Source organism: Triturus cristatus, chromosome 4_1, assembly GCF_964204655.1.
Source record: "Triturus cristatus chromosome 4_1, aTriCri1.1, whole genome shotgun sequence".
NCBI classification, from domain to species: domain Eukaryota; kingdom Metazoa; phylum Chordata; class Amphibia; order Caudata; family Salamandridae; genus Triturus; species Triturus cristatus.
Genome location: NC_140585.1, coordinates 1,175,574,136 through 1,175,601,970, shown reverse-complemented (window position 1 = coordinate 1,175,601,970; position 27,835 = coordinate 1,175,574,136). Strand labels below are relative to the sequence as shown.

At 40.8% G+C, this 27,835-nt stretch overlaps 1 protein-coding gene across 2 annotated transcripts in view; it reads left to right on the top strand.

Moving 5' to 3' along the window:
• PCP2 (Purkinje cell protein 2) overlaps positions 1–27,835 on the top strand; it is a 144,119-nt gene that overhangs the window by 93,260 nt on the left and 23,024 nt on the right. For both annotated transcript variants that reach the window (XM_085654394.1, XM_085654393.1), the window contains 2 exons: positions 9,709–9,838; positions 17,833–17,969. In XM_085654394.1, coding sequence (XP_085510520.1) covers positions 9,709–9,838; positions 17,833–17,969 — 267 coding nt within the window. The remainder of the gene's footprint in view (positions 1–9,708; positions 9,839–17,832; positions 17,970–27,835) is intronic.

The following is a 27,835-nucleotide window of genomic DNA, read 5'->3' as shown; positions in this document are numbered from 1 at the left end:
TAAAAAAAAAATAATAAAAAAAAAAATGATCCACACTCTCTCCACCCCGTGTGCAAATGGTGCCCGAAGGGCACCATTTGGGCATGGCTTATAACATATACGAAAAATTAAAATATTACCTTTCAAAACGAAGTGCATCATATGTCCTCCATGTGCGCACGGTGCGCGAAGCGCATCGTGCGTACATGGCCCATCTAGCGTAACGTGGGCACGCGGTGCGCGTAGCGCACCGCGTGCCCACCGTGCGTGCACGGCACTAACTGCGTAAAGTGGGCGCACGGTGCGCGAAGCGCACCGTGCGTGCACGGAACGAACTGCGTTAAGTGGGCGCGCACGCCACGAATGGCGTAAAGTAACTTAGCATTTAAAAAACCGTACAAATTCACTGAAAAAACCATAGGTTTCACACACGTTATAGTTAGGAATTAGCATTTAAAAAACCTTGCATATTCACTGAAAAAACCATAGGTTTCACACATGTTATAGTTAGCGGAAATTTTACTGATAAAAAACCAATGAAATTCCCCCGTTATAGTTAGTGCAGGCAACTATAACTCACGCGACCGCAATCTTCTGCTGATGACATATGTGTCTTTATGAAAAAAAAATATTTGTAATATATGTATAGCTAAAAATGTATGGAAGAAGACATGGGCAAATAAGTGTCTAAATACAGTATTAGCATCAGCAGAGGATTGCGGTCGCGTGAGTTATAGTTGCCTGCACTAACTATAACGGGGGAATTTCATTGGTTTTTTATCAGTAAAATTTCCGCTAACTATAACATGTGTGAAACCTATGGTTTTTTCAGTGAATTTGCAAGGTTTTTTAAATGCTAATTCCTAACTATAACGTGTGTGAAACCTATGGTTTTTTCAGTGAATATATATATATACACACACACACACACACACACTTAAGTATATATGAAACATTTTTAAAATATCAACCTATTTTAATAACAACATAAATAACGAAATGTAACACACTTAATTTAACTAATATATTAAAAATATAAAACCTTTATTTAAATAATATAAACCCTAAAAATTAGAAATAATTTAAAAAATATAAACAGACAATATTACATAGCAATACAAAATGCTATAAATGCAGGTTACCAAACAATACATACAATACTTAACTTTCAAAGGATAATTTCACTATTCCCACTATCACCTATAAAACAGTTGAACTTCAGAGGGGTTATATTTAGTATTCTCACTCCAATCTAAAAACAATACGGAAGTGTTGGTCTCCAGAGGGGTTACATTTACTATTCCCACTCCAATCTAAGCAGCAGGAGTGAAATTGTTGGACTCCAGAGGGGTTACAGTTACTATTATCACTCCGATTTACGCAGCACTCGGGAACCTATGCAACAGTAGAGAGAGTGTTACATTCTGGAGATATTGCATTTACTATTTGGATTCCAATCTACGCAACAGTAGGGAAAGTGTCAGACTCAGAAGGGGTTGGATTTACTATTTTCACTGCAGTCTAAACAACAGTGCGGAAAGTGCCGGACCCGGGAGAGGTTAGATTTACTATTCCCACTCCAGTCTACACAACAGTTTGTAAAATGTTGACTCCAGTAGTGTTTCATTTACTCTTGATACTGCAGTCTAAGCAACAGAACAGAAAATGTGGGACTTTGAGGGATTACAAATAACATTACACTTACTATTAATTTTGTACAAAATATCCAAATACCTGAAATAAATAAAAATCAAATCATTAAAAAATGCATATCATATAGTACTATAATAATGATTTAAACACTAACTAATACAATTTAAAACAAATTAAAATACATTTTAATACAATTAACTTCCTTACCACTAAGAAAAGGAAACAACAAAAACATTACTTACATTATAAATACAACAACATGTATTTATAAATATTACTCTAACAAAACAAGAAATTGTAAATTAAAATAATTACAAATATTATTATTAAAAACACAACACTAAATTATTATATAAAACTTATTTAGTAAAACAAATAATGTACATAATATTCCCACCAATTGAAAAGATAGATAAAGATAAATAATGATCAATTAATTACATATATATATATTATTAATAATTAATTTGAAAAATACTATAATTGCAATATCTTTCCTCCCTATTAACCAACAGAACCAACAATCCACTACTAAAATCTACTTTATTAACACAAATGTAAATGTACTATCAAAATGTAAAAAACAATGATAGAACAATTAAGAAATATATTAGTTTACAGAATGAATTATGTATTACATAAGTAATGAAAAATAAAAAATTAATTACCATTAAATCTATGTATACCTTAATTAACTTCTTGCTCTACTTCTTACAAAACCAAGAACCTGCTACTAAAATATAAATTAACAACAAAAAATACTTTTCTATTTGAATGATACTCTCCTTACACACCATATACTGCTCGCCTTACTGCCTCTGAATGTACCCTACTCTGTCACATGCCTGCCTGCCCTACTCTCTACTATACTTCAGTAAACTAACCACACCTCTCCTTAAAAACCATAACTCTCCATCCGAGTAACCATTCCTGCAGTTTTCTAGCCTATCTACTCATCCTATTCCCATAAGTCACAGATTCTCCTGTGTTACCTCTCCTTGTAATCTCACAATATCTAACCTTCCCTATCCTATCTACCTATCTCATTTCTCCACTTGCATGAAATCACTCTATTAGTCACACCGCACTTCTGTTAACTTAATCCACCATTAGAAACTGGAGGAAATGCTTCAAACAGTTCCTTCATAGCACACGACTAAGTCAGTAACCAACAATATATAACAATAACTAATAACCATTTGGTTAGCCACTTACTTTGGGTTACGCTGTAGGGTGCTACCCATGATGAAATGCTTCAACTCCTCGTAAGGGGTGGTAAACACTGTGTAAAGCGATTATGATATCATTTATTGATGGGTAACTAGGGCATTAGAGTAATTCCAGCATTTACGTTTTGGATGGTAGACTGTTTGTCTAATTTCTGGCGACTTGGACTAATTTTGGAGTGCATCTGTTTGCTTCAAAATTCAATGCTTCCAGCCTTAGCCTTTCAGTAGGTAGAAATATCCGAAAACCTTAGGTGTGGACACTTTTGTTCAGGAGTGGGCTTGTATTTACCCTTAAGTATACCTCAGCTTGCAGTAGTTCTGCCAACTGATGGTGTAGCCACAAAACAAGGTCTGCAGTTGAGACTATAAAGGTAATCATTGCTGTAGTAACCACCGTTGATGGATATGTTGTTAGTATGTCCTCTTGTGGATTTCTGGAACATCTTATGTGGCCAAAAGGTGAGTTAAATGAGGTGAATTTGGGCCGGCCTCTCCGTTGTGTTGCCGATAGATTAAGGAAATTCTAAACAGCGTCATGACGTCTGGCAAAGGTTGCTAACCTCATCTGTGTATTCTCAACTCCACAATGATCTTGCCATTGAATTCGTCCAGGGTGTGTTGGTGAGGCTTGTGTGATGAACAACAGCTGGATCCAATGTAGTATTTCTAGTGTAGATGGTATATGTCCCCTTTTTTGGTTTGAGTAAGATAAAGGATGCAGGTCTTGGGTGTTTCTGCAGCTGGAAATGTGTTCATCTGAAACAGCAGTGGGCTAATTTCTAAATGGTGCTTAATATGAGCTAACATGGTTTCAATTAATTAATTGCGCAAATTGCAAAATAATCTGCAATCCAGAGCAGAGAGTGAGGCCAGCTATTACCACTTCGTACTCACTTGTGGACTACCTTGATAGGCAATATGAGGATGGAGTAAAAAAAGTGAAAACACTTGTTCACAAGCACTTCAGTTAGACCTTCACAGACAATGTGTAGTTGTGCTGAAAGTCAATTTTTTAAGCTAGCATTCATGCAATGACCCAAGTATGAATACCAGAAAGTCACTTCCAAAAGGTGACAATGCATAATTATATACAAAACATGATTATTTAAAAAATCTAATTTACTACAGCCTGTTCATCAGGAAACAGGAAGTGCTAATCAACAACCCTCACATGCACTGAATCACCTCACAATAACTTCAGAAGGAGTCAAAAGTTCACCTCTTTCACAGTTAGGCAACAGCACAAATAACAAGAACAGACTGAAATATTGTCCACGGTACTTTTATAATACCATAGACGAGAGACAAGAAAATGAACATAGGAACCTTGTATTTATTTGAGCAAATTTAAATATTTATAGCACTATCACAATGTGTAACCATCCTTTTGCTATAACTCTGCACATCTTTTTCCAAGTTATGCCGCACATGCATTAGGACATTTTCAGATAGTTTTCTAGTGCACAATCTTGGACATCATCTATGATATTTTGTACTTTATCAATAGTACTTTTTGTTTTTTGCTGTTTACTGTATCATTGCACAGTGGAGACAAAAAGTGGCAGTCAGGATACCTCTTTCTTTAGTTGAAGTCCAGCACATCTGTGCACTAGCTCTTCTCTAGCCATTTTTCCACCAACTAAACATGCATTCAGAATTTACTTGTCTGCTTTCCTGCTAGGTAATTTAGCATGCTAAACTATGATTAGGTTCCAGTACAATAAGCAATCTTCTAGCCCTCCACTTGACTTTGCAAACCTCTGCCACCTTGTTCATGCCTGTTTTCTGTCTGATCTTGTGTGTTTTTGCAGATTGAACTAAAACATTATGCAAGCCCAACAAGAGTTCTTCCATGTCTTCAGCTAAGAGAACTTAGAGGTAGTATCTGATGTCAAAGGAACATCTAAAGTGCACCTCTCTTTGTGATGGCCACTACTGCCCCTCTACTCAGGCTCTGTTTGGATTGATAGAGGTGGTAAATGAATTCTTATCCTAGGGTATAGGACTTTTTTTCTGGACTACGGTGGGGAAATTGCCTACTTGCTTCTGTCCAGTATTCAGCCACTGGGATTCCTTGGCCTTCATGATTACTGGGATATGCATGATAAAGTTGTGCATTCTTTACCCTATCTATAATCTTACGTTTATATGATCACAAGGTTATTACTTTGTTTGAGTACAGACTTAGGCTCTTGGTATTTCCCTATATATGCGACAAGCCATTGCCTTACACTTCCAACCCCTGAGTAGATCAGCTGTCCTTGCTGAAGCAGGGGTCTAGCAGTAGTCTTTCAGGGGATAGACTGTTTACCACATTCTAATGCTTATCAGATGTACCTAATATAGAACTACCTCACATGCAAATAATATTGTTTCTTTCTACAGCTTTGCATCTTCACATTGCATGCAATCTCAAAAAGCCTCCTTTGTATTCCTATGAAAACTGATATCGACTTAGAACTTCCAATTGTTGCCTTTCCTTTTGTTTCAACTGAAAATCCCCTTTCTTTCATCATCTGCATACCTCCCCTTTCTGAGTACAGCCTCCTTTAAGTCACATGCATGCTTACATTAATCCTTATTATTGTATTTCTGCAAATTGTACACACCTCATTTCAAAGATGAGAACCTCTCCTTTAAAATGCATATCCTGCAACCTAGCAATTCCTACTCTCCTGTAGCTCATCTAATAATACTGCCAACCATTTGCCTGAATTCACAGACCCACTCCCATTAGGGATCACTTCTATGGAATAGTTTCCATAAGAGCACAAGACTAATCCCAGTAGCCAACAATAACTACTAGGAAAAAAACACCACTAACTTTTGGGTTCCAGAGCTGCGTGTAAAAGATATATAAATGTAATTACATTTACAAAATTCAATGTATAGACACCCTGGCCCACACTAATACAGTAACACCCAGCAGTCATTCTTAGTTCATACAGGCTACATAATAATTCTCTAACACTGCTTGGCACTTTTACTTTCACACAAAACCGCCTTGGATCATGTCCACCAGTCCACAGTAATAAACTACACATTACCAAAGGAGCAGACATAGAATAGCTGAAGAGATCTGCCACTGGCCAATTGAGGAATTACATGTATTTCACCACTGCAGGTCCTAAACTGCTAGGATCTGCAGTCACTGCTCACAATGACAATCATAATGGGATGATATTAACAAAGTCCATCCCAGCAGATCTCTCCACCACTTCTACCTCCACTATATGGCTGCCCAGATTCATACATTCTAAGCAAAATATCTCAGAATAGACAATCCAGTACTGTAGACAGCTAAGTGGATAGGATAATAAGAAATGCCTTAAAGGGACCTGCAGAGCTGTCATCTTGCTGAAAGTCATAAACTGTGCACCTCTTCCACACTTCTAAGCGCTGTGTTCATTACCACGATAACTGCACCTTTGTGGTCATCATTCACAACATGGAAACACTTCCCACATCGGATCAAAATAAAGACAGACCACTTCCAACCACACACCATAAAGGGTGCAGCATGGAACCCATGTAGGCAAGCACTTCCGAACCCCATATAGGGGTAGTAAGCTCTGTATAAACGTTACCCTTCAATACATTAGAGGACAGAAGTGAAGTATCTGTGCCTTTGGATTCTTTCAGAATCTTGACTGTTGTCCAAGGTGGCTACCTCATGTCATGAATTCAGGAGGTGTATGGTATTTTCAATTAAGGGAATCTTGGAATCAATCAATTTGCTTATTTTGATCGTAATCAACCATAAAAAGTACATTACAGCAACATCAATAAGCATACATCAATAAAGTTATAGGGAAAAAAGTTATAAAACACATTTTAAGGAGATAAACAATGCAATATCCCCTAGAGTAAGTAATAAAACAAGCTAAGTTAAAGTGAAAGATGCTTAGCAAAGTCCATAGATCAGAGTTACCCAAGTTTCAAATCAAAACACAGAATATACTTTTGCAGAATAAATTCCAATTTTGGTTGTACACAACTCCCTGGTAAGGGGATCTTTCCCTAAAAGAGGATATTTTTATGCCTCATCATACCTGGAGGTTCAAAAGGGATTGGTGGTGGACGGAGCATCAGAACCAATCAAACACTCACACCCAGTCAACAGATCTGGGTTTGATCCATCACCGTTCTTTAGCCCACTCTGCCACCCCAGTTTAGACATGGCCATATGCAAATCAGTCTGACCCTGTGCCTCATGGGAACAGTCCAGCCCGAACTGCCAAGCCATGCCTTCCCTGGACCGGAAACAAGCTTCCAAGGACCGGTTTCTGGCATTTCAGCCGTCATCAGCCAGGCTTGCTTGAACCCAGTGGCAAAGTGAGCAAGGGGCTCACGGCTAAGCATACCCTGCCAACTTATGGCGAACAAAGCGGTACAAAAAGGGGTGGTGAGGGACGGAGCATCAGAACCAATCAAACACTCACACCCAGTCAACAGATCTGGGTTTTATCCATCACCGTTCTTTAGCCCACTCTGCCACCCCAGTTCAGACATGGCCATATGCAAATCAGTCTGACCCTGTGCCTCATGGGAACAGTCCAGCCCGAACTGCCAAGCCATGCCTTCCCTGGACCGGAATGGTCTGAACTGAGGTGGCAGAGTGGGCTAAAGAACGGTGATGGATCAAAGCCAGATCTGTTGACTGGGTGTGAGTGTTTGATTGGTTCTGATGCTCCGTCCATCACCACCCCCTTTTGTTCATCTTACCTGGACTAATTTAGACATCTATCTGACTGAGCGTGAAAGATTCTTATTCAATGCCCACCAAATCAAATGGTAAACAATTTCACAGAAATAAATTTTACAAACAACTGTAACAGCTCAAGAGCAAGTCTTCACTTCAGCTGCTCACGATGACCATGCCCATTTTAAATTTCGTGTGAGAGAAAATACAGTTGATTCAGCTGTATCAGTATTTAGTAGACGTAAAGCCACTACACATTGTTGTTTGACACCTAGATTTCTGCATAACGGGAGGATCCATCTTGATCACGGCATTTTAAACTTTGGTCAAAACAGTTTTTATTTAATTTATTTTACATATTATCACACAAACAGTTAGAAAGGTAGCTTAAACTCTGTCATCAAGTTGTGTATTGGCCAAATTACAAGCACAGTATCAGACAGCTTCTGAAACAGATCAAACAACGCAAATGCAATACCATGTCACAAACACCTCTCAGATGCCGTGGCACTTTGTAAAATTTCCCCAAAAATGAACAAGCCCCCCTCCCCAAGTCCCCGAGCCTCATAGGAGGTAATAAAAGGAAAAATAATAAAATAGTGAATAGTAAAATATGAACTTCAATTTTGTATGTGTTGCAAGGCCTATGGGGAGCTTTTCTGGGAGGCACCAGTCTATGGCGGGGGTATTTTCAAAGGTAAGGAGACACTTCAAGCAATCTAAAAGAGAAAGAGATGTAGCACCCTTGTTCTAGTCGGGCAAGTCACCAACGGAAGCCCAGGGGAGAGGTATGACACCAGAGGACCCCACCTGAATTCAAATGCTTTATATCATCTGAGAAAATGTCAGCCATGGGGGGGTGGGGTTTATGGAGTGTGTCTATTAATAAGGAGTAAAGAAAGGAGATGGTTTCCCTAATGCTCTTGGTCCTTTTAACAAATTGTTCAATGGGAGCAAGGTCTCTTGTGGCCGCTGCCCTAACTTGCTTTCTAAGATGTGCTGTTTGTGTGCCTTTATCATTTGCTGGGTCTGCATATAGTTGTAGTCAGCAATTACTTTTGTGTGGTGGTGTGGTCATGCAAACAAAATGCTGGACTTGGTCTCCAATAGTTTTTGGCAAATATTGCGAAATCAGTAGCTGCGGACTGTTTGCTCTATCTATCTATCTATCTATCTATCTATCTATCTATCTATCTATCTATCTATCTATCTATCTATCTATCTATCTATCTATCTATCTATCTATCTATCTATCTATCTATCTATCTATCTATCTATCTATCTATCTATCTATCTATCTATCTATCTATCTATCTATCTATCTATCTATCTATCTATCTATCTATCTATCTATCTATCTATCTCTCTATCTCTCTATCTATCTATCTCTCTATCTATCTATCTATCTATCTATCTATCTATCTATCTATCTATCTATCTATCTATCTCTCTCTCTCTCTCTCTCTCTCTCTCTATCTATCTATCTATCTATCTATCTATCTATCTATCTATCTATCTATCTATCTATCTATCTGTCTGTCTGTCTGTCTGTCTGTCTGTCTGTCTGTCTGTCTGTCTGTCTGTCTGTGTCTGTCTGTCTGTCTGTCTGTCTATCTATGAGGGGATACTCTTTGGGGTGACGGGGTTGAGGTGAAACAGTTTTGAGGTGTTAAGTAGACAATGACAATGGAGTGGAGGGAGAGATAACACTGATGCACACTGTAAAAATAGTAGAATATACTTATGCTCTGGAAGGCCATCCCAACTCTATTAAAATTTCAGTTCCCAACTCCATGTGCACTAGGGGAATATACAGAAACGTCAGGGTCAGACTGGCCATTCTGGATACAGGGAATAACTCCAGTGGCCTTTAAACAAGGAACTGCTGTCAGTGCTAAGAGACGAGCACACGGCCCGCCCGCTATTTAAAATGTGTAATTATGTCATCTCACATGCGTTATATACACATCTTTCATCTTTTCCCCAGAACTGGTGTTTATAAAATAGTGTATAATATCACCAATGTGCTGTGTGATGCTATGGCGACTGTACAACAATATAGAATGTGACCACCATTGTGCCCCTCCCCTCGCCCCATGTATCACTGATGATGTGATCTGTAGTGTTTCTGGTTTCTGCTGGCAGGACGCCCACCCAGAGCAGGAGGGCTTCTTCAACCTCCTCAGCCATGTCCAGGGCACACGGATGGACGAGCAGCGCTGTAACATCCAGATTGTACACAACAAAGGCGGCAGCACAGGCACCGAGGATCGCTGTAAGTCACTCTCTCTGGTCGCACTGTGGGGAGGGCACTGAGGTCTTTTGCAGTTTTGGTCCCCAACCAGGACGTGGGAGTGTCTGCAGAGTGACACTATTTTATAGAAATGGGCAGATGAGGAAAATTTGCACACACTCACAAACCTGATTAAGACAACACAGGCCTCAAGGATCGCTGTAAGTCCCGTCACTCTGGTCGCACTGTGGGGAGGGGACTAAGGTATGTTGCAGTTTTGGTCCCCAACCAGGACGTGGGAGTGTCTGCAGAATGACACTATTTTATAGAAATGGGCAGATGAGGAAAACTTGCACACACTCACAAACCTGATTAAGGCAACACAGGCTTCAAGGATCGCTGTAAGTCACGTCACTCGGGGCGCACTGTGGGGAGGGAACTGAGGCCTTTTGCAGTTTTGGTTCCCAACCAGGACGTGGGGGTGTCTGCTGATTGACACTATTTTATAGGCATGGGTAGAGGAGGAACACCTGCACACACTCACAAACCTGCTTAGGGGTGCCATCTGGCTGGTTATTTACCAGCCAGCCCTGTATCTTTGTATGTCCAGCCAGTGAAAATATTGAGAAAAACATTGAAAGTAGTTTTTTCTTCTCTACTGAAATAGAAACGTGAAACAATAAACACACACAGAATTTCGTTAAAAAGTATCTTCAAGCTATGTACATTGTTTCAAAGTGCAAACAGAGGTGTAGTAGCAATGCTACAAAGGAATCTGGACTGTGGCAACATTTAACAACACTATAGTGCTTTTAAGTTGTGGTAGGAAGAGTGGCAAACATAGATTCTCATGAATGAATCATGAAGTTGTCCAGCTGTAAAAAAAATAGTCCTCATTTGAAGGGCGGGGTAAATCTTGCATGGTAAGCGGGAAACTCCACTTTCCAGGATCCTCTTCGATTTACAAATGCTCAGAAAAAGTGCATCCATGAACTTCTGCAAGATTGCTTTCCTGTCTATAACAGTCGTGGACAGCCTGATGGGATGAGCAGATAGGAACAGGGATATTCATGCAGGCAGCCTGAACCTTTCCCATATTTTGGCATGCAACCAACCCATTCTGCCAGTTCCCCTGCAAAGCGGTTTTGGGTGTTTTCTGTAACCACAATCGATCCACTCTTCAGGCAAAAAAAATAAAAATTATTTATTAACGTTCACATATTCCAAAAATATTCAACATGTACTACTCATGAGATCGTCTTGAAGTAACATCCCCATCCTTAACTCAGCATGGGATCATCCTGGAGTAAAACAGACAAATCCACGACTTATCTGGGCTTTCTACAAGAACTTTACCAGGTGACAAGTGTGTATACTTATATATATGCATGAATATCACTACATATTTAATGTGTGGGTATGTCTCTGTACATGTATAAAAAAACATTTTATTTCCTTCAACCTTTGACCTATCACTCCTCTTTCACACCCATTCCAAATCCTTTCTGACTACTGAACTTTTCAAACTCCCACATCCTTTCAGCCCATTCACCCAACTACCATGCTCAAAGGTCCACTACTCCCAATAACAACTTACAGCTTCCCTTTTCTAATCCACTCCCATCATTCTTTCCAGACTCAAAACACTACTAAACACACCAGAACTCAAGACCACAAACTTACCAAAACTAATCCACTAGGAAAAAAGAAAGCCCATATTACTCATGTACTAACAATTCAGTAGTAGTAGTAAAAATACGTTTATTAGATCATAGGTCTTTAAACAGCATAAGAACATGATACGATAATTTTTTTTTAAATCATTCCAATTCAGATCTTCAACAGCGCCATTGTAAAAGGCTATTTCCCGCCTAGATCCTTACAGCTTACACAGTACAACATATATAAAAAATACCCATAATATTCTAAAAATGATAAAAGTCTATTCTAAAATGTATTACATATACCTAATATTTCACAGTAAAAAATTATTTAAGATCAATCTCCATTCTAACTTCTGGCCTATCTTTCAACCATCTATTTCTTTTTCCAGGAAAGACCTTTTTACCGCCTTCATATATTTTGCAATGGCAATTGCTCTATCGAGGTTTGACATATCTGTAAGAAGTTCAATCGCTTGGGGATGCGAGGCGATACCATATTTTAAAAAGATGGGGCGTAAAAACAGTTTCTGCTGAGGTAGAAAATGTTGACAGTCCATTATAATATGCAGATTATCACATTTTGTGCCCAACCTACATGAGCATTTACCATCGGGTCGTATCATTACTGATTTTATACTCCCATTCGATACACAGTGATTAATGCCTATTCTCCATCTTAGAATTTCGGCTCTAAGGCATTGGATGGGTAATGTATCCATATATGGGAACCAGATTTCTTTCTCCCAACTATTCATCTAAAAGTTTACAGATTCTTTCTTTCTCAGGTACCCATATATTGTTGCCTCTAATAGAAGGGTCTTCTGATCAATTCTCACCTTTAAAGTTTTACAAACAGAGGGCTGTTTCTTTCTGACCTCTTTGGCCCATTTTAAATCACTATGCAGAGATTCATTTTTACACCATTGTGATACTCTCTTAAGTTTTCCTGAACCCTATCTTATCCATAATCTTAAGAGGGCCACTTGCACCTGTACATTCCATGATGTCAAACCCAGCTCCAATCTGATTGCCTGAATCATAGAGGAGCCCGGTAATGACATTAATGGTTTTAAACATTTCCCTTCCTCGATGTCCCAACTAGTTTTCCCACTTAAACAAAGGACTTCTGCTCCATATTGTAATTGCGGGGAAATCATTGCATTATAAATTTTCTCAACCCATACACTGATGTAGGAGCTTTAGCTTTCTGGGCCTCCAAATGCATGTCCCATTTTAGAGACTTATTAAACCAGACACTGAGGTAATTATACTCGTTCACATTTTCTAACTTGGTTGGGCCCAGGTACCAATTAAATCTCAGGTCTTTCTTATCCAAAGCACAGGATTTTGGTTTTGTCCATATTTACAGTCAATTGCTTAGCCACACAATATTCATTAAAAGCAATTAACTTCCTCTGTAGGCCCATCTCTGTCTGGTCGAAAATTACCAAATCGTCGGCATACAGTAAGTAGGAAAGTTGTTTCCCATTCATTTTTGGGCTAGCACTTCTATCCACCCCCAAAGTAGTTGGCAGATCAGCCAAGTATATGGCGAAGATTAGGGGGGCCAATACACAACCCTGCCTTAGACCATTGTTGATCATTATTTTCAGTGTCAGGCCCCCAGCTGAAACCTTAATAACCTGGGCCCAGTTAAAGCTATGTAACTCCTGGATAACAGCCAGGAGTCCCTCCGGTATATTGTATTTCCTTAGGTTCTCCCAGTGGCATCTCCTGTCGACCAGGTCAAATGCCGCGCGGAAGTCGACAAAGCAGCAGCACAGCTTTCCTTGCTGCTCTATAGATTTCCTCGCCATCGCCCTTAGGGCCCTTAGGGCGAAACATTGGTCAACCGTAGAGTGACCCCCCTGTTCCACTGACAGGATCGACCACTGTTCCACCCAATCCTTCAGGCTTCTCAAGATTATTTTGGCAAAAACTTTTTTCCTGATATCTAGTACTAACTATTTAACTTTAATTCCGATCTTGGCTTACAGAGTAGCATGCTACTCTCCACAAATCGCTTCAACATCTCATCAGGGGTAGTAAGACCTATATAAATACAATTTACAATTATAATTTTTCATGAAGTCGTTTTCTCCTACCAGCTTTTGTGCGTTTTACAACAGCAAAACCAACAAATGGCCAGCATTTTTTCTAAGAAAGGTGGCAGTCCTAATCTGTTTCCGCTCACATTTTAAGAAACGGCTAGACATTCTGAGAGGAACAGTAAAATGTTGTTCAAAAACTGCCCATTGGAAATAATATCTCACAGACATGGTATTACCCAGGCGTCTCTAGTGCATCGCTCACAGTTTTCTTAGTAGGTTAGATTTTCTTCCTGCCCGCAAAACTGCACACTCTTGCACTTGCCAAATTTTTCCCCTGGCATTTTGCCTGGTCATACCTGAAGGTTTTCACAATTGTAATATATTCTGAACTCAGATTGTGAAATTGGACACAAAAACTGTAATTCGACACCAGAGTGTAGAATTTTGTTAAATTACAACAGGGTTTTAAGTTGGGCTGCTCCTGTTTGGTGTCAGACCTGGCAGTAATGGGCTTCCTCTAGGTGGTTGGATGAGTTCAGGTTGTGGGTTAGTGTTGCTTATGGGGAACGTTTGAGAGCACTTTAGTTGAGGCTGAAGGCAGTGCAAGTCTCTCCCAGTGTATGTTAGTGGGTCATAAAGTAGTTTAAACTAATTGCTCATCCAGTCAGTGCCCTCTCTGCAGAGCACAGAGTATTTGCCAATTTTATTTGTCATTTTATATCAAAGTGTATGAAGGAGGTTGACACAGCTGCTGAACTGTTGACAGCGCCAAAGGAAATGTTGACAGGTGAGGAAAGGAGGGGAGAGAGAAGGAAGGATAGAGAGAGAGAGGGAGAGAGAGAGAGACACACACACACACACAGAGGAAGATGGAGGGGGAGGAGAACAAGGAGTGGTGGGCTGGGTGAAACGGAGGGAAAGAGGGAGAAGGAAAAAGAACGTGTGTGTATGTGCAACATGTGTGTGTGTGTGCATGTCTATGAGAGAGACAGAGGAAGGGGCAAGGTGAGGGAGAGCTCACACAAAAATATATATGCAGAACAGAGTGTAAAGATAGTGATGAGGAGGAGAGAGATGATGAGTGGGATATGCAGTTAAAGGATTCCAGAAGCTGTGGGGTGAAAAAGGACATATGTGTTTAACAGAGATGAAGGGGAGAACAGGAGTGGTTGAGACCACTACCCCTTCCACAAGACCTTGGTAGTATTTAATATACAACATTATATTGTCAGAACGGAAAACATTTCGATTCTAATTATTCACTGCATCTTTGCTGTTACTTATCTAATACTGCTGATAAGCATTGACAAAGCTAATGGGTCAAGCTTGTTTTAGGTGTATATTCATAATTGTGTGATATGTCTGGATACAAACAACACCCACAGAGAGGCACCCAAATACTGGTCAGGTGGTACACCACATTTTGGTTTGCATGTTTTAAACCATGTCATTAATTACATAGACCATGGCCCTTGTAAAGGATTTCTTCTCTGGCCGCATTTAGAGTTCCCGTTCCTTTTTCATTCCACTCACACCACTGAATTACAGTGTTGTATGCTAATATTGTCATTGGATTGCTCGTATCATATAGACAGATCATCAAAATGTGCTCCTAAACAGCTTCCCTTTGTGCTAGCGCAACCATTCCAATACTGTTTAGGTCTCGCCTACCGAAAGCTTTCAGGTTGTCTGTTATCGAAAGACCTCTTGTGGACCATGCCAAAAACTTACAGTGGGCTTAGAGCCAGCCTACTGGCTACCAATGGTTGCCATTCTTATCACTCTCATTTGCTTGCTAATTCAATGGATTTCCTTCCTGTTCTTGTATTTGGCCACCTCTTGGAGTAAAGCATCTTTACAATCATTTGATTGGATGACTTTTTTTTTTGCAGAGTTTTATATAGCGCAAACTTGACCCGAATCCAATCAGGTATCAGGGCGCTTTACATAGCACCAGTTACATTACATTAGGACACACATTCATTCTTTGTTACGCACGGGGAGATGAAGTGATTTGCCCAGAATCACAGGATGTTCAGCGTCATTACCGAGACTCGAACCCAGTTCCCCAGGTCTGAGGTCGAGCGCCCTAGCCGTTAGGCCAACTCCTCTCCCCAACTTGTATCTGTCTACTGCTCACATCTTCGGGGAATTATTTTTTTCTTTTTCTTTCAGTACTCCATGAAAGTGCATGTGTTGTCTTTCTTTTATCTTCGTGTGTTGCTCCAAGTGGCATCTACTATTTTGGACCTGTAAATAAAATATAAATGAAATGGTGGCTCCATTATGTTGTATGTGCACATATGTATGGTGGTGCATTCATGCATACATCATTGCCCTAGTTCACCATAGTGTCATGCTGCACGGAGGTTTAAATGTTGTAGCTCTATTTTTTATTCTTTTTTGGGGCTGATGCTACAAAGCTTTGGCAAAAAGCATTTCCTTTGACCAGTGATTCACAGCCTGGGCAGAAAACATTGGCAAAGCCAATAGATCAAAAAGGCGAGTCCTATTTTCCAATGATTGTTTTAAATCTCTGAGCCGGCTAATAACGCATTCCTTAAATGCCCATTTACACCACCATGGCTCACTATTCAACCATTCCTAAAGACTCCATAAACTGCCCCAAGCCCGCTAGAACAGTATTTCCTTTTGGGTTTATAAATTGCCCTTGTGTACACCAGTTCCACTTATCATTTACAAGTTCTTATCTAGCGCTTTCCAGGACAGCTGTTGGTTGTTAAACTACATATTTATCATAAGAGCTATTGAAATAATCCAGTTTTGTCATATGCTCCAGTGTTTCAAAAGAGGACTTACTAGACAGCCTCCCCCAAACGTGAACAAATATGAGACATTGGCAGTGGCAGCTATATTTCCATCTGTATCTTTAAGAAGAGTCTCAAGAAAAAGAGATCCCGCCCGTCTTCGTAGTGTGCGCTAAACCCCCTACAGGGTGATAAAAAAGTGCAGAGATTTCTTAATATAGCCCTCATCCACCAGGGTTGCCCCTTGGTGGCATGCCTCTTTATAGGGTTCTTCCTGTTCTGCCACGGAACGGGGCTTGCTGCTACCTGCAAACTACGCTGAAGCACTGATGGTGGTAGAAAAGGAGTTGCAGGGGTTTTGTAAGTGAAATTAAAAATACCTGCTGGGTATGAGAGGTATGCTTTATTCTGTTCTCTAGACGTTATGGTTAAAAAAGGGGGTGAGGAATACAAGTGTGGGTATAACCATACTGTCTGGAGGACAGAATAAAGCATAGCTCTCCTATTAGGCAGGTATCTTAATTTTACTTAGAAAACCCCTCCAACTCCTATTCTACCACCATCTAGAGCGCACCACTCAGTGCTCCCACGGATTTCGCAGGTAGCAGCATGCCCTGTTCCGTAGTGGTATGGGAGGAAACCTATGATGAAGCATACCACCAAGGGGCAACCCTTGTGGGTGAGGGTTATTTAAATAAAAAGCCCTGCACCTTTTTCTCACCCTGTATGAGGTTTAGCACACACTACGAACCTGGGCTCTATTTTTCTTGAGATATATGTTGATGGGAGGATGAGCATCTCTCGGAAACTTCTCTTGTCTCCCCCTTTTTTTAAATACAGTCTTTAGGAAGAGTGCCAATTTTTTTTCAAGTTTTTGTTTGTATTTGGATCTGATCAAGGACGTCTTCATAGTGTGTTCTCTTAGGGAGCCTAAAAAAGTAATCTTTAATAATGTAGCATACTCATATTCATACCATAATGATCATTCTCTCTAACTTTACAGAATTTCTGAAAATGTTCCCAAATAGGTATGTTGGGATGTTGAAAATAAAAGGAAGGCTTCAGCATAAAAGAGAAATTTCAGAATGGAGTCAGCAAATATTTCTCCCTTAAACCCACTGGCTTTAGGCCTGATATAAATTTGGGTGGTAACACCAAATTCCTCTAGTCTGTAGTACAATATCTTTTAAACCTTGGAGCTATTTCTCTATTCTCAAATCCCAAAGAGATGAGTTTCCTTTTACACCTACAGACACTTTTATAATTTTTTAGCTGACACCTCACATTTTAATTGACAGACCACATCTCACATGTCACTTTTTTGTTTTTTCTCTGGATCTGTCCCTAGAAGCTAATGTTTTTTTCATTTTTTTTTTAAAAGGTAAAAGAAACTAAGAAATAAATGCTTCAACTTTAGTAAGGGTGTTTGAATCTGTCAAAGATAAGATATTTTAAAAAAAGGCAAATAATGAGAACTGTGAGATACTTTTCAGGTCATGCGTCTGTTTGCACACCTACATGTAACCGCTTGGTCCTCTCTTTGTTTATACCAGCTCCAGACAGCCCCCCACCCGAGATGAACAAGCTGATGGACATGCTGGCACACTCACAGAGCAGGCGCTTAGATGACCAACGTGCAGAGTTCACCTACGTCCCAAGCACTGGCAACAATGGCACAGCCACTACTAAGGTGAGGGTCTGAAGGAAAGATAAATGATCTTAAGGTGCGAGAGGAGGAGAAGAGTACATGATACAATACATTGATGAATATGTAAAATAAGGGGTAGTGGTTTAGAGTATAGGAGTAATGGCGCCACTCCGGAGAATACCATCCAAAAATCAGTATAGGGCTGTCTATATTGGTAACAGTGCTGAAAGGTGAGGAGCACCTCTAATCTCCCCAAGCTATCGGCCTGTGCCAATTGGGTAAACAAAAGAAATGTCCTCAGCACACATAAGCAGTAATGCAGTAGTTAAAAGTGCACGTTGTGAGCGCAAAATAAACACAAGTGAGTAGATTCTTGTAGTTTTCTTTCTTTTATTTTCTGGTTCCTCAGACAGCCGACGTGTGTTTCGTCGCAAACAGGGTAATACTCCCGCGACTTTATCAAGGCTATGTCCTCCTTGTAGTCAACTTTATTTCGTAGTGATAATTCCAACCCACAAAAGGGGGTTCCGTAGCTTGCGACTTCTCACTCTGCAGTACATTCGTCTACGGGATCCAATTATGTCCCAAACTCCCAAAGTCTCACATTCGGTATGCGGTGTATCAAATTTCAAGACGTCGCTCAGGACATAGCCTTGATAAAGTCGTGGGAGTATTACCCTGTTGCAACGAAACACATGTCGGCTGTCTGAGGAACTAGAAAATAAAAGAAAGAAAATTACAAGAATCTATTCACTTGTGTTTATTTTGTGCTCACAACATGCACTTTTAACTACTACATTACTGCTTACCTGTGCTGAGGACATTTCTTTTGATGAATATGTAGTTCAGTAAGGCCAGTAATACAATGGGTCATGGAGAAGAGAGAGAGAGAAGAGTAAAGGTGTAAATGGGGAGTAGGGATGTACAAAGTATTGAGAAAGGGCCTGATTACAAGTTTTCCGGTCTTAGAGTGGGCTGCCACATGAGCGCCCCGCTCCAAGACCGCCAAACCCATAGCCAGTCCGTCCGCTGGATTACAAGTTGTAATTCTGCTGGGCAGTCCTACGGCAGAGGTCCCACGGCGGTGCCTTTCTGTGGGAGCGCCGCAGCCGTTCCTTCACGGACTGAAATGCACAATGTTGTGCATTTCATTCACTGCAGGAACATGGGGGTGCATACAGACAGGGGGGCACACCATGTGCCCCCTGCATACACCCCGTACATAGATGCACCAGGAGGCCATGTTGGGCCCCCTTAGTTTCTTCACCACCACACTTCTCATGGCGGGCTCACCGCCATGAAAACTGTGGCAGTGAGGACAATCATAAAATGCTTGGTGGTGCTGCCGCTGCAAAACCAGCAAATTGGGGCCTCAGACCGCTGCAAAACCGCCGAGGGATCAGGGATCCCCGGCAGTAGCAGAGGTCTCATGGCAGTCAGACTGCTAAAATCGTAATACAGTGGTCGGACTGCTGGTGTGGCAGACCATCGGACCACCAAACTTGTAATGAGCCTCAAAGAGGGCTATACAGGACAAAAAAAGAAGTCATATTAACATGATGGATGGAACTTTCAGTGACGCTGGTGAACGTGCAGTGCTTAATTTGAAAGGGTGCTTTCCAGTGCTTGCCCCCTGCACTTAATTGTCAACACTGGAACTTATGACAATCTACCAAATGGTGGCAATGTTTGTGTAATTTAGAACCGTTGTTTATTAATTCAATATACATTATGAAAGACAAATACCTGCTACCCAAGCCATTCTTACAGCTTTGGGAGGTGGAATAGATTGAATTGTCACACTTAAATGAGTTTGATGGGTAGCAGTTGTGTAACTACTGTCGTTGGCAGCGCTGGCAGGGGTAATGGGTGATACAAGCTGCACCGACCTCCTGATGAGGGCCCTGGCACTTTTGTTTTTGCAAAGTAAGCACTGTGAACGTGTATTGTGGGTTGGAAACAATATAAGCAGGTTAACAGTATTGAACAGGGTTCCAGGAGTTGTTGAAGGTGTGAGTCAAAGATCTTACAGGCTGATGAAACCTAGAAAATGGAAGGTGGGGCTGAGAGGTAATTATGTACACCGTTTGTAATTTTTATCAGAGTGTCTTCATGTGCCGGGAGAAGAGTACACTCTTAGCTTTGGTCCTGACGAAATGCTGTCAATCCTGACAAGAGAGCAAGAAACATGTTGACCACTAGATAGTGCGCAATATCCTGTTACATAGAGACAGGGGTGCGCCAAACCATTTTTAATCAGGATAGGAGCCAGTGTCATTAAAATAGTTTTGAGTGGACTTCTACTTCCTGCTTTAATTCACAATAAGTCTTGCGACTTACTTTTCTATTTATCTACACTCTTTTAGGTCCCTCACACCCACTGCACCAAATGGCACGGAATAAAAGATCTCCGCTAAAGAGCCCCTCATAGGGTGCCCGTCAGGTATTGCAGCACCAACCTGACGAGTAGCAAAGCCCTATGATGAAGCATGACACCTAGCTGGCTGGGTGACACAGGGCACTTATTCCGAAAGGAGGAATTCCCCCTTATTTCCTCTCTTTCAGTGACTATTACATCACATTAAGCCAACCGACCTTTTCTTCACCTGAGTAACTGCATACTTATTTCTGTTGGATTAAGAGTCATGCCTCCCGTTCTTTCACCCTAAGATTTCAAATCAGTGTTCTGTGGGTTTTGCTGTGGGCACAGGGTCTCATCCCTCTAGGTTATCATTCAGCTGTAGGCATGGGGTCTTGGTTATGGAGTCTCACTTCTGAACTCTATAGTTCTTCTATGAACATGGAGTATCACTAGGAATATATCCTTTTGTTTTCCTCATGCTTTAAGGATAGCTTTGAATGGGAAAAAGGTAAAGCCCCCTCCTTCCTCTACCCTCCTCAGTGGAGTACTGTACCATAATATCGCATGCAGGGTATTGACTCGCAGAAATATCACCTCCAGTAGGTAGACTGCCACTATAGTGTCACGGTAAGTATGTATTGGCAAGTATAAATTTACTATTCCCATCCCCACATCTATATATCCCTTGACAGTATGCATATCTTAGAAGTATGCACTTGTGGAGTAAGAATAATAACAATTTCCTCTATTTATCCTTAACTTGACAATCTAGCAGCAGTCAATATCCCGGACTCAAGATTCCTTCAGGTCGATATTTTGCCATTGGATATTGTGATGTGGATCTCTCAATGGTCTCTTACTCAGATTATGGTCCAGGCATTTACATTCTGCTCTTTTGGCCAACTGTACTGTCCTCGTCAGGAGGAGATAGCAAAAACACATTCTGTAAGTAAGAATGCGTAATACAGCCATTAGTATCCTAGCAACATTCAGCGGTGTTTCGATTTTGAAGGGTTTTTGATCTTTTTGGAACCCTTTTGCTTCCGATACCTGAAATTATGGCCCTACTCATGATCATAGCAGTAGAGGGAATGGGGGACGCCAACCAACTCTCACATCGAACATGATGCTCAGCCCACATAGTCAGTTTAGGTTTCCAGATATCCGCTCTTTTAGAGCACAATTCAAAACAGTTTACATTTACTGGTTAGTGTGACACATTCAAGGAGCCAGCGCCCTAATGGGTTGAGGGGCTCCGTGGTTGTCACATCAATGGCAGAAGAGACGGAGATTCAGCTCCATCATAGCCATGCCAACACTGAGATTTTTTTTCTGTCAAGTGAAGAGGAAGATGTGAACAAATAGAGCTTGTCAGGCCCCCAACTTGAAGTGAGGAAATGACTCAGTTGAGAAGATAAACCTCTGTTCCACACCAATTGCTGAATCTTCCTTCCAGCCGATGTTCAGATATAAGCGTGCCTGTTCATCCTGACACAAGGCTTATGCACACATGACTGACACCAGAGATTGTTTTCCAGTTAAGCCCAAACAGCACAGACCATCAGATGACGTTTGGAAAATCACCAAACATGCACTGGATAAGAATTTTGCATAGGGTGATTGATATGTCCTTTAACCTATGGACTAATTCTATGCTGTTTATTCTTAAGGCAGCAATTATTAACCAGTATTTTCAAACAGAATGCAGAACCTTTAATTTAGATATATTTCATAAAAATCTCAAACTCTGTTACCATGACACAATTGCCCAGATAACCATAGCTATGATTGTGGGGTATGCAACCACTATAGGAATGTAGCCGATGGGGAGAATGTGGCTGTTTCATCCTGCTATGTTATGTTCATTTATAAAGCATGTGATTGGTGTCCTGGCACTCGAAGAACATTGGCCACAAACTAATGTAGAGAGAGAGGTAGGTCTTCAATTCGTTGCGAAATTGAAGAAAGTTCGACAACCGGAAAAGGTTGAAAGGAAGACTATTCCATAAGGACGCTGTGACTATGGAAGCGCTTGCCCTCCCATATGAGAATTAATAAAATAAGGTAAATGCACTGTCCAAAAATGTGCGGATCTGAGATTATACGAGGGATAATGAAAAGTAAATAAAGTAGTCATGTAAGAATTAGGGGTTGCTGGAATCAAAAGTTTTATGGCAAATGCAAACTAATTAAAGATAATTTGCTTTGGTAATGGTAAGCAGTGTAGAGAGTGCATTAACAGGGAAACTAAGACATATTTAGATCAATTGAGCTGCAGCATTTTATACATGTTGCAATTTATGAATCAGTGAATTGGGGAGAACAGTGTGCACAGAGTTACAAAAGTCAGTTTACTTAATATTAAGGACTGGACTGCAATTCTTTGAGAGTCATAATGTAGCAAGGGGGCGATCTCGATAAATACATTCAGCATGAAGTAGCAAGTAGCAAGTAGATATATGATTTGAAATTAGTTTTTTAAAATTTAAATTTGAGTTGAAGATCACACCAAGGTTATGTGCTGATTCGACTGGCTTTCGTGCCAGAGGATCTGGGCTACCATTGAGAAGACCACAAATCTGATTTACCAAAGACCAGAAAGTGTGTCTTGGTGATGTTTAGGGATATAGAGTTGTTTTTCACACAAGCTGACAATGCAACCAAACATGATTGTGCATGTGCCTGAACTTCATAAAAAGAGACTTTAACCTTGCAAATTATTTGGGTGTAGTCAGCATATACAAAAAAAACAACAACTCAAAAGAAGCTATTAAATGAGTGAGTTGGACAATATAGAGGTTATAAGGAATGGGACTGAGAGATGACTCTTGAGGAACACCACACAGAACAGATCTAAAGGTGGAACGAGAATTTTCCAAAGAGACCACTTGTTCATGTCCACTCCAGAAAGAATGAAAACACATCCTCACACTGCCCCCGATTCTCACAGTTTTCATCCGAGTAAGCAATACGTCATGGGACACCATGTGGAAAGTTGCAGAAAGGTCAAGGAGGACAAGGATGGCAGCTCCACCATCATTCAAGGTGAACCTGATGTCATTCGTGGCTGCTATCAACACGGTCTCTGTGCTCAATCCAGAGCAAAAGCTTAACTGATGTTTGTTCAGGAGTGCATATAATTCCAGAAAGTTGTTAAGTTGTTGGTAACATACCTTTCCATTATTTTGGCAAGCAAAGGCAGGAGAGATATTGGTCTACAGTTTGAGGGCGTAAATGGATTTTAAAAAAGCCTTCGTAAAAAGGGGAATAATCACTGCCTGCTTCCAAGAATCGGGTAACTGACCTAAATATAGTGAGTTACACCAAATGAAGTGAATGGATGTAAGACATTTGTAATGCAAAGTTTTTACGGTCCTCACTGAAATAGCACCTGGCGGTGAACTAAAGAAAATGTGGTAAGATAACACTTAATATTGTAAAGAGATGGTTCATCGAATGATATCCAATCCAAGGAGGATTATCCTGAATTAAAAGAAGCAAAGGTGGCAAACGTAAAATAAAAACATTTGTGGTAACACCTTCCAGATAACAGGGTAATGGATTTCATCATTTTCAAAGCAATCCCAATTCAGTTATTAAACTGCATTTCATACCTCATGTTCATGATCTACCTCAGTTAGGCACTGATAGGTGTGGAAGCGCAATGACAACCCTTGAGCAGCTAATGGCATATTGCATTGATGTGGTTTCTCACACTTACATAGTTGTATTCAGCACAAGTCTGGAGGAATGACTTCCACGCCTAGAAAAAGGTTTTTCATGTGTATCAGGGGGCTAACCTGGCTATCAAGACCAGTAAGTGTTGTGATGCTACAGGTTTGAACCCTATTTTACCAGATATTTAAATATGTCTCTTCTATGTAAAACACAAGCTGTCTTAGGAAATGACACAGAAACTTTACTTCCTGACCCTTCCTGACCACAGAACCCAGGAGATACAAGGTCTTGAGTAAGAGCGCCAGCATTCTTTCAGGAGTCTAAAAGATGTCCTTTTTGTTACATTTGAACCATCAACACCAAATGGCTGCAAGAATTTGAATATTCAGATATGTCAACATCATACTCTGAGAGAGGTCCTTCTCTGTTGCATAAACCAACCTAGACATTTGATCAGCAGGACTTCATAGGCTATAAAGATACATCGGCCAACCACTGAGAGTGTGGTTTGCTATTGCTAAAGCTCGGTATTTGTTACTCTGCTCACTATTTGCATGGCTTACAAATGCACTTGTGTTAAGATTGAGCATTTTGGGAAGAACAAATAGTCATCTATGTCCATGCCTGTGCCCGTGCTGAATATGGCCATAGTCTGTTGTTCAAGCTCCAATTTTACATAAATTCTGTTGGTCCTTTTCAAGCTCCTGAATAACTGGTGATTAAGTGACCCACTTACGGTAAGTGTTCGGTGGCTGCCTTGTCTGGAAATTGATCGGACACACCCATCTGCTCCACAGCATCTTTTCGAGAGGTTTCCATTCATTTGCATTTTTAACCTTCATACGAGGGGCTTGTGTTCCAAGGATGTGCCCTTCTGCATCCTGATTTGTTACAGAGTGGTCCATCTTATACATTCAATTGGCTTGTTGATTGCAGACTGTACTTGTAATAATAATTTTTCCTGCGTGATATTCAGCTTGATAAGAATACATTTGAGCTTTATGTGTTTTCACCCCATGACATGCAACAGTGGCATGTGCGTATGTCATTGAGGGAGTACTTGTGAATCATAGAAGGCATTGTTCTGCTGTATCATGGTAAGTTAGGTATTTATTTTAAGACTACTGTCTCTGGAATGCACCCTTCTTTAACATACTTGAATACAGAGGTGGGAGCTGAGCAGTTGCTGATAGCCCCCTGCCTGCAGGAGTCTTTCCAGTTTGTCAAGATTGAAGCCTTGGAGTACATTATGCACCTTTACATGGACTTGATGAGGTTATTGTCCCTAAATCCCATATGAGTTGTGCCTGGGTGATGGTTAAACAAGGCACACGGAGCTCTCATTGAAATAAATTGATGCTTCAAATCCTCAGATGACACATACATTGAGATCTTTAGTCTCTGGAGCCAGGCCCTTGGGACAGAAGAGATAGAGCAATGCTGATGCTCAGAAGGGCGCCATGGCTGGCTTCTCAGAGTCTTCTGGATCCTATACAAGCGCTAGCTTGGTGGAGCCGTGCTGGTATATGGAAAGCAGTAATATGGCACAGAGCAGTGTATTGGCAGAGACCCTTCATATATCAACTGTTCAAGTAGGAGTCACTTAGAATGGCACTGCAATGTTGGTGAACCAGGACATGAGGCCCTGCAGAAGAGCGCAATTATCAAACAACCTTTTTCCTGGGTTGGGAGAAGTTCCATCTGAAAGAAAACAACAAAATGCCTTCTTTGCTCTTTTTGGGGAAACTAAACTAAGAGAACCTTTGTTTCCAGTTCTAAGCAGCAAGGGCAGCAGTCTTTTTTTGATTCTTGCCTGGGAGGCATCCTCGGCTAGTACCATCAAACATAGGGCATAAATACCTAAACTAAGCTCTGACTGGTACAGGGCTTTTGTGAACCTCCCCCTACAACCCCCAGCACCTAGTCAAGTGGTGTTCTTTGTATCAATTTGTGTTGTACCTTTATGAGCATATTTAAATCTTTACACCAAGGGTCACATTTCATATTTCTCCAGAGGAACATCCAACTTGGAAAGGACCATTCTTCCCTTTCTACAGTACCAGAGGGAGACCCTTGAATTAAAGGGAAATTTTGTCCAATAGGGAATGTAAATTCTGAAATCTACTCAATGTTAGCAGGTTTAGCTCACATGTTTTGAATCCTTCAGGAATGCTGTTTAAGTTCTACGCACCCTATCAAGGTGACTGCACCGGTTGAATACATTCTGTTTATTCTTGAATTCAACAGCTTGGATGTTCCACCTATTAGTTAAATTGCATTTGAACAATATTAACAACATCTACACTTAACTACATCTTCTGGTTTTCCAACACATTTTGATGACTAAAAGAGAGCTCTCTGTAAACCAGCCCAGGCAATCCAGTTCTGGTGTTCGTGGTGAGTTCTGTGCATTGAATGGATACTCTCCTGATGTGCTTGGCAGAAGACTGAAATCTTGACAATGCTGTAACCACAATATTGCTCCTGGCTTGCTTCCTTTGACTGGATTTTCCTACTCTGACCTTGCTGGCCATGCATTTAACTTTAGCTATTCTGGAGAGGTCATTAAAATCCAACCCAGCACAGCGTTAATTAGTGTGTTCCTGAAGCACTCCCCTCATACTTCATCTTACATTGTATTCAGAAGCAGATGAAGGAGAATCGGGACACATGACACATACATATTGTTTAAGGCCCTAGACTGTCGTGTATATATGTATGTAGTATTTCTATAGCACAGACCCAGCCAAAAGGCTGTGGCTTGCTGTCCAGGTTCAAAGACAACATAAGTTCAAAGAGTGAAATGAGAAGTAGCTGGTTTGTGGACAGTTGATGTATTGTGATTGTGGTGTTCTCTGAAGAGGTGTGATCTTCATCTCTTTTCTAAATTGAAGCTGAGTTAGGGCGGTCCTGATGGATGTATGTTGTTCCAGATCCTAGGTGCATAGCTTGAAAAGGCCTGCTGCGTCTTTTTCTGTTTAAAACCTCTTAGTCTGCAGACTGATGGTGCCCTGGCTGGGGGGTCCGAGAACAACCAGTGACGGTGAGCTTATCTGCATGATAAGGAGGGGATGCTGTGTTTTCAAAATAATGCTGCTGGTTTTGAAGATGGTGCAGGTTGGTAAGGGGAGCCAATGGCATGCCAACAATATGGGCTGATGTGATCATATTTGTTTATGCCATATATTAGATGTGTTTGGGCTTGTATGATGTCCTCAAGGGGTGCCAGTGTGGAGTCTGGAAAGCCATGGAGCAGGATGTTACCCTCATCAGAATTCAGTTCATGAGGGCTTGAGCAGGAGTTCTAAAGTTGCTTTCTGGAAGAAATGGTTTCACTTTCTATTGACGAGAGAGCTGCTATCAGTCAGTCAATTTTTTGGCAACATTTTGAGTGAGGATGATGGTGTTCTCTAGGGTGAATCAAAGGACATCGCATTCAGTAGCATTGAGCCATATTTGTACTGTTCAATGGTTTTTGTTCTTGGCAAATAACAGGAATTCTGTCTTCATTGGGTTAAGCTTCGGGTAGGTGCTGCACATCCAGGCCTGGGTGGTGTACAGGCAGTGTTTGAGGTGCTAGATGTCCAACACAGAGGAGCCTTTCAAGTAGAGGTGTTTATCATCAGCATATTGGTGAATCTTGATTCTGTTATCTGTGAGTAGCACCAAGTGGCTCCTTGTTGAGGTAGAAGATGATAGGAGACAATATAGAACCCTGGGGGACTCCACAGGTGATAGGGATCTTTTGGGTCCGGGAGGTGCCCATGTGAGCAAACTGGTGTCAGTTGAAAAGGTAAGAGGACAACCTGTGAAGTACATTACTAGAAAATCTCATTCAACACTCCAGGGTGTGTGTGAGGGCTGGGGT